General features: G+C 35.7%; 1 protein-coding gene across 31 annotated transcripts in view; it reads right to left on the bottom strand.

Annotated features, from left to right (window-relative positions):
- The window catches only part of MAPK10 (mitogen-activated protein kinase 10), a 580,859-nt gene that overhangs the window by 6,023 nt on the left and 558,160 nt on the right, over positions 1-16,676 (bottom strand). For all 31 annotated transcript variants that reach the window (XM_078366894.1, XM_054253624.2, XM_054253622.2 and 28 more), the window contains 2 exons: positions 9,502-9,565; positions 7,192-7,269 (listed from right to left, as the gene is read on the bottom strand). In XM_078366894.1, the coding sequence (XP_078223020.1) occupies positions 7,192-7,269; positions 9,502-9,565 (142 nt within the window). The remainder of the gene's footprint in view (positions 1-7,191; positions 7,270-9,501; positions 9,566-16,676) is intronic.

The raw sequence follows: 16,676 nt of genomic DNA, 5'->3' as shown, positions 1-16,676 counted from the left end.
CCACAATGGCGAGTTTACAGGCATGAGCCACTGTGACAGGCCTGTAAGAGCTCTTTATATATCATCTGGGTACAAGTTACTTATCATATATATTTTTTCAAATGTTATTCCTCTATGCTATGGTTTGTCTTTTCATTTTCTTGAATGTGTCTTTTAAAGCACAAATGTTTTTAATTTTTATGAAATTTAATTTAACTATCTTTTATCACTTTTGTTTTGGTTTCATATCTAATAAACCATTTTCTAACCCAAGATTATAAAAATTTACCCTATGTTTTTTCCTAAGAGTTTTATCATTTTAGACCTTATACTTAAGTCAAAGATTCATTTTGAAGTTCATTTTTGTATATGATATGAGGCACGGGCCCACCTTCATTGTTTTGCATATATATGTCCAATCATCCCAGCACCATTTATTGAAAAGGCTCTTCTTTGTCCATGGAATGTGTTGACATCCTTATCAAACATCAATTGGTCATAAATGTAGGTATTTATTTGTGGACTCTCAATTTGATTCCCTTGATCTATTCGTGTATTTTCATGCAAGGAGCACTCTGTCTCAAATATTGTAGATTTGTAGTAAGTTTTGAAATCAGAACAGGTAAATCTCCCAGCTGTGTTGTTCTGCAATACTATTTTGGATATTCTGCATGCTTTGCATTGTCACACAAATTTTAAGATGGGCTTCTCAATCTTTGAAAAAAAAGATAGCTATGATTTTGATAGGTATTTGCTTAATCTGTATATCAATTTGGGGAATATCTGTCATCACTTTGACAATATTAAATTTTCTAATCAATGAACAATGAAATGTTTTTCCAGTTATTTAGGTCCTCTTTAATTATTTTCAACAATATTTTGTAGTTTTCAGAGTCCAAAGCTTGTACTTCTTTTGCTAAATTTATTCCTATATATTTTTTGATGCTATTCTAAATGTAATTCTTTTAGGTTCATTGCTAATTTATAGAAATACAATTATATTGAGGATTTATTTCAATAATTTTCAGTGTCAGTCGACTGGATATTAAAAATAAATCAAATAATTATATATCTGTATATTTAGCAACTATATTTAAAAAAAAGAATTGACGAGTAGCACTTGACACTTTCTGTGGTATATTCTCACTGTGACCAATTTTAAGCAACAATGTAACCTCAACAGATGCAGTTGGAAAGAGATGCTAATAATTTGTTTAAAGAAGCCACTAAAAGCCAGCTCGAGCATGTGTATGTGTGTGTGCATGTGTGTATGTGTGTGTATATATATATATATACACACACATATATATAAAATGTTATAATTAACCAGAATGCCAGTGGAACCTGGAAGATTTTTGATAACATGCTTTATTTATGAGAAAATAACCAGCTTGAAAGTTTCAAAATAAAATTGTGGCACAACACAAACCAAAAAGTATTTTTAATAATAGTCTTGGTCTTCCCTTTAGATAGGACTTTTCCCCTATCCTGGCTGGTCCCTGTGTAGACATGTTCTTATTGTCACAATGAAAGTTGAGTAATGATTCAAATAAGGGTGAGATAAGGCTTAGCTGAAATAAAGCTCCCTTATAAGAACGTAATTTGATGTTTACAAATAAACACACATCTACAACAATGGCAGCTAGAGAAATTACACAAAGAGTCTGAAGAAATTTCCCCAGCAGCAAAACAGAAATTTATTTCTATGAATAATATTGAATGAATGTAGCAAAAGCCAGAGTAACTTTTAATAAGCTCTTCATAAACAGGGGATCATGATGCAGGCTATGCTTATAAAACACAGCACTCTTACTGCACTTGTTTTTAAAAATCAGCATATTTTCAGCACACTTCTGGAATATTCTGAGTGTTATGCCATACCAGTCAGCCCCTCATTATATGTAGTTTTGTTCCAGATTACCTCAATTAAATATTTCCCCTGCTTCTTTTTACTTCATTAATTGTACTTCATTTCTCCTGTTTTCCACAATGTCTGCTGCTGAGTAGTAACATAGAATGAGTACTCGAGTTAACCAAACAAAATTGAGTATCTTTTATGCGCACTCTTCTAGATAGGTTCTATGAGGAAAAGCAAGTTCCTTCCTGCTTTTGAACTAGTGAAACTGTCAAGCTATTTTTGCCCAAAGGAAATCATGTTGTTGTCATTGTCTTTCTCCTCCTCTTGTTCATCATTGGGTTCTCTCTAATTTCCATCTCTTGTGTTAGAATTGTCCTGCTCTCCGGCCAGGTGCGGTGGCTCAAGCCTGTAATCCCAGCACTTTAGGAGGCCGAGGTGGGTGGATCACGAGGTCAAGAGATCGAAACCATTCTGGTCAACATGGTGAAACCCCGTCTCTACTAAAAATACAAAAAATTAGCTGGGCATGGTGGCGCATGCCTGTAATCCCAGCTGCTCAGGAGGCTGAGGCAGGAGAATTGCCTGAACCCAGGAGGTGGAGGTTGCGGTGAGCCGAGATCGCGCCATTGCACTCCAGCCTGGGTAACAAGAGCGAAACTCCGTCTCAAAAAAAAAAAAGGTCCTGCTCTCTATTTGATCAATGTTGAATGCACATTATAATTAGTGTTCAACTATTCAAAGTTGAGAATCTATCAAAGTGTTAATCAGCTGTATTTGTAGGGTTCCACAGACTACTGCTTCTGATTTTATACAGCACTAATTCATTAGGAGAAGTCTTCTCTTCCACTGCTTTCTTTGTAAAAATACCCATGACATCTGCTTGTTTGATGGGAATGGTTCCTCGTTATACAGTGTGATAGTGGGAGAAAAATGTGCACTGTCTATGGTGTGTTGGAGCTGGCTTTTAGTGGCTTCTTAGAACCAATTATTAGCATCTCTTTCCAACTCTGCATCTGTTGAGGTTACATTGTTGCTTAAAATTGGTCACAGTGAGAATATTTATACCACAGAAAATGTTAAGTGCTACTCATCAATTCCTTTATTAAAATACAGTTGTTAAATATTAACCAGCCCACCACTCTTAGATAAAAACTATTTGCTTCTGTATTCCTCCCTCTATTGCACTATAATAAATGCCTCCTTGCCTGCAGCCACTGCTGCCTTTACCGGATGATCCATTCAAATCTATTTTCATGTAGGCAATAAGCAGGATTTGTAAACCATAAACCCAAACACAAATTTAAGGGACAAGACATGGGCCTTGGCTTTAAGTTGTTAAATTACTGCCAAGCAGTTTGTGAACATCTCATAACAGACCTGAACTGAATTGAATCTGATTACGGTGTTCACTTGTCCAGGCAATGTGATAAATATCCCTTCCTTCTATATTACTTAAGAGAAAAGAGTAGAGATATACATTTTCAAAAATGTTTTGCCATCAATAAAGCATTACAAATTTTTATCAATAAAAATGGTATTAAAAGGAACTGAAAATGCAAATAGGGTTGCAAATGAGGAATATTAACTACTTTCAACTTTACCTAAAAAATTAGATTTCATAGAAATAAGTAACTTTATGCTAATGAAAAATTCTCAGCTAGAAGTTATTTAACCAAAAAAACGTTGTGGGGGAAAATGTTATTCTGCTTTTTTTTTTATTGTTAATGAAATGATTTTCCTGGTACCCCTCCACCCCCAACAACAAAATACTACGGTAGACATAGAATTAGAAAAAGCACAAGACTGAAAAAAAGTCCCTTTTTTATCTAGATGATCTTGAGCCACAGTATGTCTGGGCCTGAGATTTTCTAATAAAACATAAATAAAATTAATGTACCAGATTAGTGACCCTAGGACATATTCTCACAGTGGGGAATATGGTCCACATTGGGGAGGGAACAATTTCATATTAAAATCACCCAGAAGCTTTATCTTTGACTTAGAGATTTTGAAAAATCTCTGCCCATTCTGATGTTCAACATCCGTATCTTAGTGAGTCACTGTTAGTTTTGGGAGCTTTACTTCTCAGGTGGAAGAGGGCTGGGGAACAATCTGAGAATTGGTGAATCAGATGCTCTCCTATATTTGTTCTAGCTCTAATGTCCAATAACAAATGCTTTTAGAAGAAAATTAATTTCTATTCATGGACTGCTAGTCCCTCAGCAATTGTTACAAATCAATTCAGGAAGCAAGCAGCTATGCCATCTTTGACAATAAATTACTGTGCAAGTAAAATCAGATAGCAGAAGAAGTGAGTACAATTATTTGTTTAGAAATACATCTGAAGTTTAGATTTATCTTATTGATATACAACAATTCCATCAATAAACTTTAAACCTATAAATTATTCTGCAAATACACATTTATCTTCCTATTTACATTTAAAAAGCATCATATAACATAGGTTTCAGTATTAGAAGCACTTTGCCCCTGAGGAATACTGCGTTATTCCCTGCTGCAGAATTCCCAGTGTTGCTATAACTGAGTACTAAGAGAGTATTATAAAAACACCTTACCGTAGCTATTTTTAAAATAAAATGTGCTACATGAACATTAATGAAAAAAGGTGAATACAGTGAACAATGCAAAAAAGCTGACTTTTCAAACTTTTCTTTAGTAATTGCTTTTTCTTTCCAGCATAGTTTACTACACACACACAAACGCACACACACCGTGGTGCGCCAATAAAAATTTAACAATTGGCTCTGTGGGGGAAACAAAAATTCCCTGATTTGTAGGGTCTGCCAATTTCCATGTTGTAAATCCGCTGTGGCTGATTTCAAGCTGCCAACACACCAACAGTAAATGCATAATTGGGAAGAGAAGTACACAATTGGCTGTCATGAGCTGGTAGAGTCAGCACCAGCACATGGCTGCCCTATAGCCTCTCCATCATGCATACAAATACACCATACAGAAATGTGTCCTGTAATGTGTAGTATACATATGATTTCTCACAAAAGAGAAAGTCATACTACTTGACTCATAATTAAGTCACGAATATTTTTCTAGATTTAATCCACAATCATTTAAAATATAAATTGGTTAAGCAAGTCAACTACAGTTTAGGGCATATGTATTACATAGACAACTTTTAATTGTTAAGGTAGTGGGAATGATTAAAAAGTAGCAGAGCTTTCTTACTTAGGTAGAGCCTAAGTTGCATATTTTAGAATTAATCATTAACAAGCAGAACTGCAAAAAAATAATGAATATGTATTTCCCAAAATGAATGAAACAAACACCTGAAAGTTGCAAACCTTTATGTGAAGCATGAAAGAATGCCAATAGCAAGAATTTATATACTTTATGCTTGGCCTTTTATCCTCATGGAGATTAATAGAGTGAATAAATATGTATAATAACGGTGTAAGAACATGCTGAATAGTATACTGTATTAAAGTTACATGATTTTATCTCAAATTTTATATTTGGAATAGTACCAAGAAATATGCTGAGGGAGAAACTGAGTGTCAATTTTCAAATTAATAAATATTTATTGAGCTACTACTGTGCAAGGCACAGTACCCAGGCACTACATAGGACACAGAGATAAATGTGTACACTCTTCTCAATGAAATTACAATCAATAAGAGATAATAAGATAAGAGGTCAACTTTTTAACATGCAGGGACTAGTAGGACCTATAGAGAGGAAAGATCCTAATCTTTGGGAAGATGTAAAAAGTCTTTTGGGATAAGGTGATATGAAAAGGAAACTTGAACTGAAGATGGACAGAACAGGTTCTACTAAAATTTGTCCAGGCCAAGCCTAACATGCTAGGTCACCCATGGCTAAATTCTGGTATTTCTGCTGCTTAATGAGGATAAGACAATATGTTCTGGTCATTATAGGAATTCTTAAAACAAAGCACTGTCCAGCTTTAGCAGGTGTCATCTTGAGGCTTTTGGATTCTGTCTTTGAGTTTTTTAATGAGCAACAGGACAAACATGCAGATTAGTTAGAAGCAGCTTTCGTGGACTGTGTCAATCTGTATGCTAGGGTGAATGAGTAAGGAGGGCAGCATGGAAAGCAACTCTAGTGATTCCCACAACCCTCTTTGAGGAAAGGAAAGACTTGGAATAAAACTGAGTATATTTTCAAGTCTAAGAGAAAAGCATGTCATAACTGAATTGCATCTGTTTGGGTATCATAGTGGTTTGGGGTGTAAATTAGTTATTCAAAGAGTAGTATCAGTATGAATAATTGATTAATTATTTCATCCTACATCTCTTTTTTCTAAAATAATTTAGGAAAACAACACCCTAATCAGTCCTTCTCAAAACTAGGCATTTGTAGCCCACATTTTGGCTAGCATGAACTGAATGTAGTTTTTTCTTAAAGCAGAAAATAAGCCATCACATTTTCTAAATTATAGTGAGAGCATAGGCCTTAGGAAAAAATACATTAGCATTAATAAGTAAATCATCTCAAGTAATATTAAAGCACATTACTAGGATCGGTAAAAAATAAATATGTACAATTGTACATTACATTCTGTAGCTAGCAAATAACAGATTTTCCAAGCTGACTTTAACTGGAGCCCATCTTGGTAGATGTTTCATTGTCACACTAACCTTGAGAAGAGTTCAAACACTAAGAATGAATGAGGGAAGAGGTTGTGGCTGAAAGGATTCCTGACCTGTACATTGACTTGATGGTCAAAAGGGCATTATGGCTCTGAATTTTAATGAGGAGCATTTACCCTTTAACTAGCCTATGTTAACATTTTCTTCAGGATTCATTATCGTTTTAAAATAATTTATGAAGGCCGGCCGCAGTGGCTCAAGCCTGTAATCCCAGCACTTTGGGAGGCCGAGGCGGGTGGATCACGAGGTCAAGAGATCGAGATCATCCTGGTCAACATGGTGAAACCCCGTCTCTACTAAAAATACAAAAAATTAGCTGGGCATGGTGGCGCGTGCCTGTAATCCCAGCTGCTCGGGAGGCTGAGGCAGGAGAATTGCCTGAACCCAGGAGGCGGAGGTTGTGGTGAGCTGAGATTGTGCCATTGCACTCCAGCCTGGGTAACAAGAGCGAAACTCCATCTCAAAATAATAATATAATAATAATAATTTATGAAAAAGTTTTCATGTTGGATCATCACAATCAGAATAATCAGAATGAATGCCACACTTAATATCAAAACAAATAAAACTAAAATCATTATAAGGAAACAGCTATGTGATATTTGCCCATCTGCTCTTTAAGCAATGTTATTTGTTGCAGCCCTATACAAAGGCCAAGAAATTACACAAGTACTTGTTTATTGGTTATTCACGGAGAGTGAGTACCTGAAGGAGAAGGCTGTCCTTTTACTACGCCATTTTTAGTCTTTTCTTCCGAGTTCATTACTTCCTTGTAGATAAGTTCTGTAAGAAATAGTTATCTGTGTTACTATAGAAAACAAATTTCTCCTTAATCCACAGGGAAATTCATTAGTTAATGGGAAATAATTATGTTTTCATGGGGTTGAGTAAATTAAAACTCAATTGCGATTCATTTACTGCTCTATTTTAATTTCTATATTCCCTTATAATTAGTAGAGAGCCTGGAACAAATAGGTATCCAATACAGCAGCTGAAGAAACAAATGTATAAAAATTCATTTTTACATACATGAAACATACTATTTATTTCTATATACATACATATTATTTATTCATACATACATTTTTACATAAATAACATTTATTTCTACATACATGAAACATTTCTACATATATGAAAAAAGTAATACATGTTTTACTTGTTTTTTGAATTCTTTGGGGGTACTACTGATACATTCTAGCTTCATCTAGTAACAATTTTTATGGCTTTAGTTTTGAAGATCCATTTTTCTTTTATACTCACTTCCTGTGAGATTGTTATGACTTTAAATTACTACCAATCCTTACAAGTTCCATCTCTTACTGCATCTTTTTTTCCATACTCATATCTTGAATTTGTAAATCTAAACTTGCCAAAAACCAAACACATTAAAAAATTTAGTTCATTTACTCTCAGACTTGCATCCATATTTGGCTTTCTGAATGCTGGAGTTAAACTGGATAGTTTCAGTTCTTTTTACGTTGTCCTCTTTAGCTAAAAATCACTCAGCCATACTCATTCTTGCTTTGCAATGGCTTATAATCTGTATAATTATCATTCTTTACAGGTACTTCTTTCTCCAATTTCTCACAATTTAGTCCATGTCCTCCCCAAATGGTGGTAATATCCTACCACCCACCTATTCATGAGCTCCTAAGGAGTGCCTTCCTGTCCCTTCTTAGATCAAAGCAAGCTTTCTTCATCCATATCCCGCATCTTTTTTCACGTGATCCACTTTTTGTATATGTTCATTTTTCCATATTACCAACATGACCCTGGACCAGTAGAATCTCTTTGGCATCTTTAAAAATTTTATTTATTTTTTATTTTACTTTATTTTATATATATATATATATGGGTGTGTGTGTATATATACATATACCTATACATATGTGTATATATATGGAGAGAGAGAGAGAGAGAGAGAGAGAGACTTTCTTTGTCACCTAGGCTGGAGTTCAATGGCACAATCATGGCTCACTGCAGCCTCCACTTCCTGGACTCAAGTGATCCCCCCACCTCAGCCTCCTGAGTAGCTGGGACCACAGGTGCATACCACTATGCCCAGCTAATTTTTATATGTTTTGGTAGAGACAGTCTCAATATGTTTCCCAGGTTGATCCTGAACTGGGCTCAAGCGATCCACCATATCGGCCTCCCAAACTGCTGGGATTATAGGCATGAGCCATCACACTTGTTCCTCTTTAATATCTTTATAACATTTTCTGCTTATTTCTATCCTTTGTTTCCCTCTTAGTCCTTTATCTGATATTTTCTTAATTTTTTTTCTTTTCCTAATTACACTTACTAATTCCTTCAAGGTACTCAAAAGTTCCTTTCCTTCAGCTCTTGCCATTTTGATCTGATCATTTGTTACAACTTGCATTTGACTTTCTCATCTTTATTCTGTTCTGTAGTGATTTAGATTAGTTTAACAATTCTTTTTAGGTCAATTGTTTTTCTGCTTTGTTTTACTCTGAGTATAATCTTAAAGATGCAGTATGTGTTTGGAAAAGTTTTGCTGCGAAATCAATTAATGCATTTGTTCATTCTAATTTTTACATTAAAGAAAAAATAAGCTACACAGATAATATATTTTCTATTTACCTTCTCAAGTCCTATCAATCCAATGAGTAAACTCATATATTAATTATCTTTTATTTTCTAAAGTACAAACCCATCTCAGAATTAATTTTAATTTCATGTGTCAAATGATGATTTTATATACAAACATGAAAAATTTTATTCTGGAATTCTGAACTAAAGCTTGCCCCCACCATGACAAATACTGACAATCAGTACCATTTAAAAAGGTACCAATGGTAAATTCCTTTCATTCTTGAGCAAATGCAACATTGCTTTTAGCATAAAAAGACAGATGAAGTTTTAGGGGTTTAAAAATGGCCTAAGAGAATAGCAGTCAGCAAATCATCTTTTAGTACACTGTTTTACAAGGAAAAGCCTGGATGATATTTTCTGTGTTCAATAAAGCAAACAGTATACTTTTTGAGTTACCTTTCCATTCTTCAATTGTGTGTTCTCTTTCATCCAACTGCTTGTCATATATCTGAGGTGGAGGCTACCAAATAAAAACAAACAATAATCTTTATGAAATAACCTAATCAGTTAAACTCTTGGAATACATGAGAACACCTTGCAACTCATTTATATTATTAGAACTGTATATAAATTATGAGGTAATTATAGTAGTTCAGAAGTTAAACTTTTCCCATAAACTTATGGAGGACTTACTCATATTGCAATGTTTGCTGCTGACCCAATGTTGCTGCGATTTGCAACAGAACCCAGATCCTGATAGCTCACTTTTTGACATCTTCTGATTTAGAACCCACGCCTAAGCAACTAATGGCTGGTCTTTTAAAAAGCAGACAAAACAATTGATTTCAATGGAAAAGCTACTTTTCCTTCATTCACTTGCCCTATAACAGAACCATGCTAAAAATCTTCTAGACTAATAAGATTTTGTTCTATTCTTAGACCTTCTCTGAAGAAAAGTTTATATTTCTCAACAGACCATAGTACTAGTCTTCAATATAAAGAAATATTGACACCAGATCAACCTTTTTATTTTTCATGAAAAATCATAGAATACCTTTGTATATTGCTGTGTGGCCTCTACCTAAATGATTTAAAGCTTTTATCCCCCTTTTTTCCTGAAGAAGCTGCCAGATGTGGGTCACCTTGAACCCCTGAGTGGCCCTTGGTTAAGTCCTCTCTGGTAGAAATGATGCGATAGGGCCTTCAGTCTGACTTATAGAGCCGGCATTTCTCTTCTCATGTGGAGTTCAAATATGGAAAAGGAGGGATTTTTCACAAACCTACATGCCTACCAGGAAGTAGAATCTCAAATAAACTCTCTGACCTCTTCTTCCTGATATTTAGACTTTGGCAGATCTATCATCGTGACTAGGGTAGCTCCAGTTCAGGCCAAGTGACACGGAAAGGAAAAAAAAAAGGCTCTTGGAAAAAATAAATCACCATGAGGTAGAGAAACGAGGCTGAGGGACTACATTGGCTGACACCAGATTGAGTGCAGAGAAGAGCTATCAAATTTCTGGTATCATGAGATGGAAGACACTAAAATCTGTTCCTGTCCAATACTCCAAAAGCAATAGTTTTTGTGAAAAACTAAGAGTCACTGAGTAAGAGTGATACAAGCCCATTAGGACACAGACCTTCCGAAACCAGCTATTATGAAAGCTCTAGATTAGATTTTCAGAGACAGCTTCTGGCTTCTGTGAGAACTTTTTGGTTCACGAACAGCACCCTCGGGCTAAAGTGACCCTTCTGTAATTCATGCAGAATCTGTGGTAGCTTGAAGAGTGGCAGACACAAATATTCATCCTAGCCCTGGCATGCTAGGGCAGCTTCACATCCTGCAGAAATATCTTGCCATGAAAATAGAAGACTTTGTCCAGCTACGGTGAAGCAACTTAGCATAATACTGAAGTACCAAGAAATAACTACACATGGAGCCAGATATTCTTTTAGTACCTTTGACTGATACTGAGGCAGAAGGCTGTAAACCACCTACTGCAATTCACATGTGGCTGGCTGAGCAGCTCTCAGCAGCCATCAACACTGACAACTAAGCAAAGTGAGACTCTTACACCACCCCAGACAATAGTGAAAACACAATAATAGTGAAAACCCTATTAAGGTGACAGGAATGGGATGGTTAGGCACCGCTCTCAGGACCTGACTGAGGTAGAACCTTCCACCTCTGTAAAGGACTCTCAAATTATAGAAACATTCTAACTCAGTGAGTGAGTGAATGAGTAAAATGAAGTTATTTTTGAAAAATTGTGAAACTGTTACCTAAAGAAACTACCACAAACCCAAACTCTGGTTTTGTAAAGACGCTTTGCCAAGTGGTAAATTTCCAGCGTTACCTCTTCCTGAGCATGTGTAATGCTGTGGTTAGGCCCCCATCCAAGTGGCCTTGTCCAGGACCCCCACAGGATACAGTGTACATAGGCCCTGCGAGCCTCCAGAGCTCCGTGAGCTGCTGGCACCTCCTTCTTCTAACAATAGATCCGGCTCATGATCCTGTGTGGCTGGCTTCTCCATGCAGTGGATTTTTCCATTCAAGTTTTAAAATTTAACATAGCTCAAGTGTACAGTTCCTGCCAAAGTTCATAAAGGCCATTTTCTTTTGGAAACAAAGCTATTTTGAGGAGGTTTCCCTTGGACCATCCGTATACAGCTGTTGCTGATATATAAAGTATGAAGTATATAGACTCTAATCACAAATAAACTACAAGAGAAAAAGCAAAGTGCTGAGTCCAAGATTTTTCCTTTCAACAAACCAAGAGGGCTGCTTTAAACACACTGGAATTTACAGTATTTGTTCGAGGGCGTCTGCAAATCTACTACCTATTCAGATTTTTGTTTGTTTGTTTTTTGAAGAGGAAATGCAAATGTCACCTCCAATAAAAGGGCACATTCACATACAGATGTCTTCTATGTGACAATATAAAAGAATAATTGACCAATAATCCAAAGAGAGCAGTGTTACAACATATACGCATATAAGTGCTTGGCAGCCATCACCAGGATGAGATAGTCCAAAACATTCCCTGCCTCCTTCTTCTGCTAAAGGGAAGTTGGCATTTGAGCACTTACTATTTCTATTTCCCTTCCTTATTTAATTGGAATTATTCTATTTTGCTAAGTGACAATCTAATTAAAAAATAAATAAGGAGTGGGGATAAAGAGAAACACCCCAGAGATGTCTGTTGAGAGTGTTTTAGGGGAGTTTAGCAGATAAGACTAATTTGAGATGTGAGAAATTAAAGATAAGAGGAAATTAAAGATAGTATATGGAGAGTTATCAAGGCTTGTGACTTTTACCCTTTGAATATTTTTCCAAAGACTGTAAACCTTTTGTATATTATTTTGGAAGATTTGAACTTTACTTCCTTATTTGAAATTATTATAGAAATTAAAACACAAATTCATATGGATTGCATAAACAGTAACTTAAAATGGATTAGACATATTTTTATTGATGGTTAATTTTTTATGAATTTATATTGATGGTCAATTATATGAATTTTATACTGATGAAACATGTCCAAATTATTTCAATTAAATGAGAAAAAAAACCAAGTACATGGTCACTGTGAATTAGTAAATACTAAAATTTATTTATTTAATTTATTCATTCAATAAAGGTCTTAGGCACCTATCATATGGCAGACTATATAAAAAAACTGAGATTTCAAAATTGAATAATGTGACTACTGACTTCAAGGAGTTCACAATTTACTTGGGTAAGGCTGATATAAAACACATCATTAGTATATGATAAATGATAGAAACATGTCCATGATATAAGGGAGCAGAATGGAGAAGGCCTAACAAAGCCCGGCTTTGATTTCCTGGACTAAATGATGCTTATTCAGTGAGTGAAAGATGTGTGGGAGGTTCTCAAGATAAAAGAAGGAGGAAAAAAGTGACTCCATGCCAAGAGCAAATTATAAGCCAAGTCACAATATGCAGAGAACAGAATGTGGTGCCGGTGGTGGTGGTGTTGGTAGTGGTGGTGATGTATGTGTTTCTCAGTGTATACACCCATGCAGAGAGTACAAGAAGGAATTTTTTTCACAGTAAAATAAAACATGTGGTCAGAAGTGACAAGATATAAGAGCTGTGCCTAGAGAAGCCAACGGATCAGGAAAGGGTAGACCAAGGATGATTCTTGATATCATGATATGGAAGAAATACTTTTTCCTAAAGAATAGGAGAAGCCACTGAACAATGTAAGAGAATGGCATTGCCAAATTTACAGCTGGATTGAAGAAAGATGCAACTGGAAGCAGAGAGAAGAGGTAGGGAGACATTGCATGACCTAAAAAAAAAAAAAAAAAAAAAACACTAAAAGTTCCGACTGGGGTTAAAAAAAAAAAGGTGAGGGTGAATGAAAGATACAGATTCAGGAATAATTAATAAATAAGCTTGCTAGGATTTGGTTTTTGATTGAACGTGTGTGATGGGAGAGAAAAATATTAGTCCCCAATCTCTCAGCTGAGTTGCTGAAAAGATGATCGTGTGGTGAAGCCATCTAAAGAAATAGAGAATAGAAAAGGGGAAATGAGATTGGTAGAGAGGTAAGCCTAAGTGATATCAGTAGAGATGTTGATTTGAAAGTTAAGAATATAATCTGAAGTTCAGAGCAACGCTGTTGTCTAGGAATGTATAGATTTGAGACTACCAGCCAGAGATGTTTTTTGAAACTGTGAGAGTGGATGAGGGAAGGTACCCAGGGAAGATATGTGGGTATAGAGAGTAAATGGCCAAAGCAGACCCCTGTCTGACATCAAGGTTTAAAGATGGGACAGAGAAACATAAGTTTACTAAGGGAAAAAGAGACAAATTTTAAGTTTACTAAGGGAAAAAGAGACAGTTAGACAAATACATGAAAAATGAGATTGCTATGTTATAGAAGTCAAGCAGGTAGAATTTCACAAAAAGGAAGTTATTGGTTGTTTCTTGTAAATGAAGCACATGAAGATTTTGGCTCTCAGGGCACCAGAAAAGCGTGATAGAAAGCATGCTGCTGAACCCTTTGAAAACTTTCTAAACTTTAAATTGCTATTACCCCCAGAAAGACCCAGATAGATCTTTGGCGGAGGACATTAATATGAGACATCACCTAAACAATTGGAAAAATGCAGAAAAAGATCCTCAACACCAAATAACTAAAAGAAAGAAACTATAGAACAATTGTGACACTAGAAAAAGTATAATAATCTCAGATCTACTCTCTCAAGTCCCTTTGAGAAATATATATATATATATATATATATATATATATATATATATGCCCTAATAATCCTCAGAGTCAGGAAACTATGATTCAAAGAATTTTTTTAAACTATATCTTGAAGTCATATGGCTAATTAATGATGAAAATTTTATTAAACCCCAATTTAAAGAGTAATCCAGAGCAGTGTCAATACTGCTGAATCGAAAATAAAGGCTAATAAAACAATATTTAGGGTGAGCATCTTTGTAAACAAGAAATAGGAACATAAGCCAATAGAGTGGCCATATTTCCCAGTTTGTACAAAATAGTACCACTTTATGCTTAATTGTCCTTGTAATTATTAGTAGCCCTTAGCTCCCTTCACTTCCTTAAGTGTTGTGGTTTGGAGGTTAAATATGTGGGCACTCTACATAACAATGTTGTGATAATGACATATTAGAGATCTAAGGTATACAGTAATTTGAGGACAGAGAAAACAACTGAATTGCAATGTTTTTCTATCCCTGAGGTTTCAACAATTGCAGCTGTACCCTTTGCCTCTCTGAGACAGCAGGTCAGCATTTTCTTCCATTTTCTCTATTTTTAGGAACGTACAATTCAGCTATAAAATATGGCTGTTGGCAGACAGTACATACAAGAGTAGAATTCTACATAAGTCTAGAGTTGAAAAATACGGATTCTGCGGGCATTCAATCAAGTTCTAGCTGTTGGCCGTGACTTTGTACTAAAAGATCTCTTTAACAAGTAACTGTTTAATCCCTAATTGATCTTTCAAAGGTTAAAGTTGCTCTTTCTTGTGTCTTCATTCATTTTGTACCATATGTATAAGTAATATTCATTGAGTGAAATGTGTGTATTTATTTTTTACTGAATGTTTGAGGTAATTCTTTTTACAACAGCATTATAGGATATTAGTAGTAAAAGACAGTTCAGAGATTATCTAATGTCATCCTTATTCAATTTTCAAATGATAATACAGAAACTAAAAAGCATAAGTGATTTGCCTATAATCACAGAGTTAATTAGTGACAGAGGAATACATTTATGGTCTCTTATGGGAAAAGACAGAATAGTGGAAGTCTTATGGGTTGAAGAAACATTAAATTGGATAATTTAACACCTATAAAAGATATTCATTAAAGATAAATCTGAGCCTGCCACACACTGATTTCTCTTCCAATTTTCTGTCAGTCTATACATATAGCTAGAGCTGGCAACTATCATACAAGCAGCCAACACTTATATTCTTAAACACTTTCTGTCAAGGTGTCTTTGACATCAAAGACCTCTAAACATATGAATCTCTAAAGAGATAAAAGCCAGATATAAGAAATCTAAGTTGTACAAAGTCATTCCTTTGATTCATCTTTGAGCCCTGAGCTGACATTTTCCCTACCACTCATTCTCTGAACCATATGACAATCATTAAGTTGTTGGTTTGTTTTGTCCTAATTAAGGATCTCCCTGTGTTCTGCTGCCTTGTTTAAAATGTCATTGAAAGCTTTAAATAGCACTGCCTCTCAGTGTGTGCATTCATTATGAAATCAACATCTGGATCTAAGTAAATGTTATTGTGTCTTATTGAAACATGCTCTGCTTTGCTTTGTTTTTTTTTTTTTTTTTTTTTCTCCTGTCCTAATGCTTTTATTGTTCCTTAGGTAACTGGACAGTAAAAAATATTTGTTTTTTACTTAAAAAATATACTTTCCACACACTGTGGCCGGTATGACCTTCCCGTCCCATCGGGTGAAAGTTTCCCAAGGCGAGCCCTTCCTATCCGCAGTTACATGATTTAGCTAATTTAACAAGAGAGTCATTCCTTTGATTATTATCAACATGAACTTGACTACTCTCTATAAGGGTGAACACTGATTTTTTTTTTCTTTTTAGAAACAAAAACCATCCACTTATTAATCCAAACTACCGCATTGCATTTACAACAATCATTGCATAAACTGAACATACGAAGTCACCACCTCAAGGGACTAACAGAAAGACGCTGTACAATCTATCTAGGAGGTATGCAAGTTCAAACAAAATGGGCACAGCAAATTCACTCTACACACTCTGACCATCGCTTTAGTATGTACTAGACATGGTCCAGGAGCTACGTGGACTCTCAGCACAGCTAGTCTAAGACACGGCAACACAGTCAAGAAATGGCACTGCGATGGGTGGTGAGTGACACTAACCTACGGCCGAGCGTGGCCAGGGGCTCCCACAGAGCCCGGATGCCGCATCCCTTGGAGCTGACAACGATCTAAGGAAAGGTCCATTCGATCCTAACGGTGGGTTGTTCCCGGTGAGGACTGGCCAACAGTCACTGTCTTGCCTCTTAAATATGTTGTCTGACCAGAGGGTGAGGGGGTGGGGAGGAGGGCCGGGGCGCCGTGGGCTG

Source organism: Callithrix jacchus, chromosome 3 (genome assembly GCF_049354715.1).
Source record: "Callithrix jacchus isolate 240 chromosome 3, calJac240_pri, whole genome shotgun sequence".
Lineage (NCBI taxonomy): Eukaryota > Metazoa > Chordata > Mammalia > Primates > Cebidae > Callithrix > Callithrix jacchus.
The sequence above is the reverse complement of the archived record's forward strand: the minus strand, read 5'-3'. Positions and strand labels throughout refer to the sequence as shown.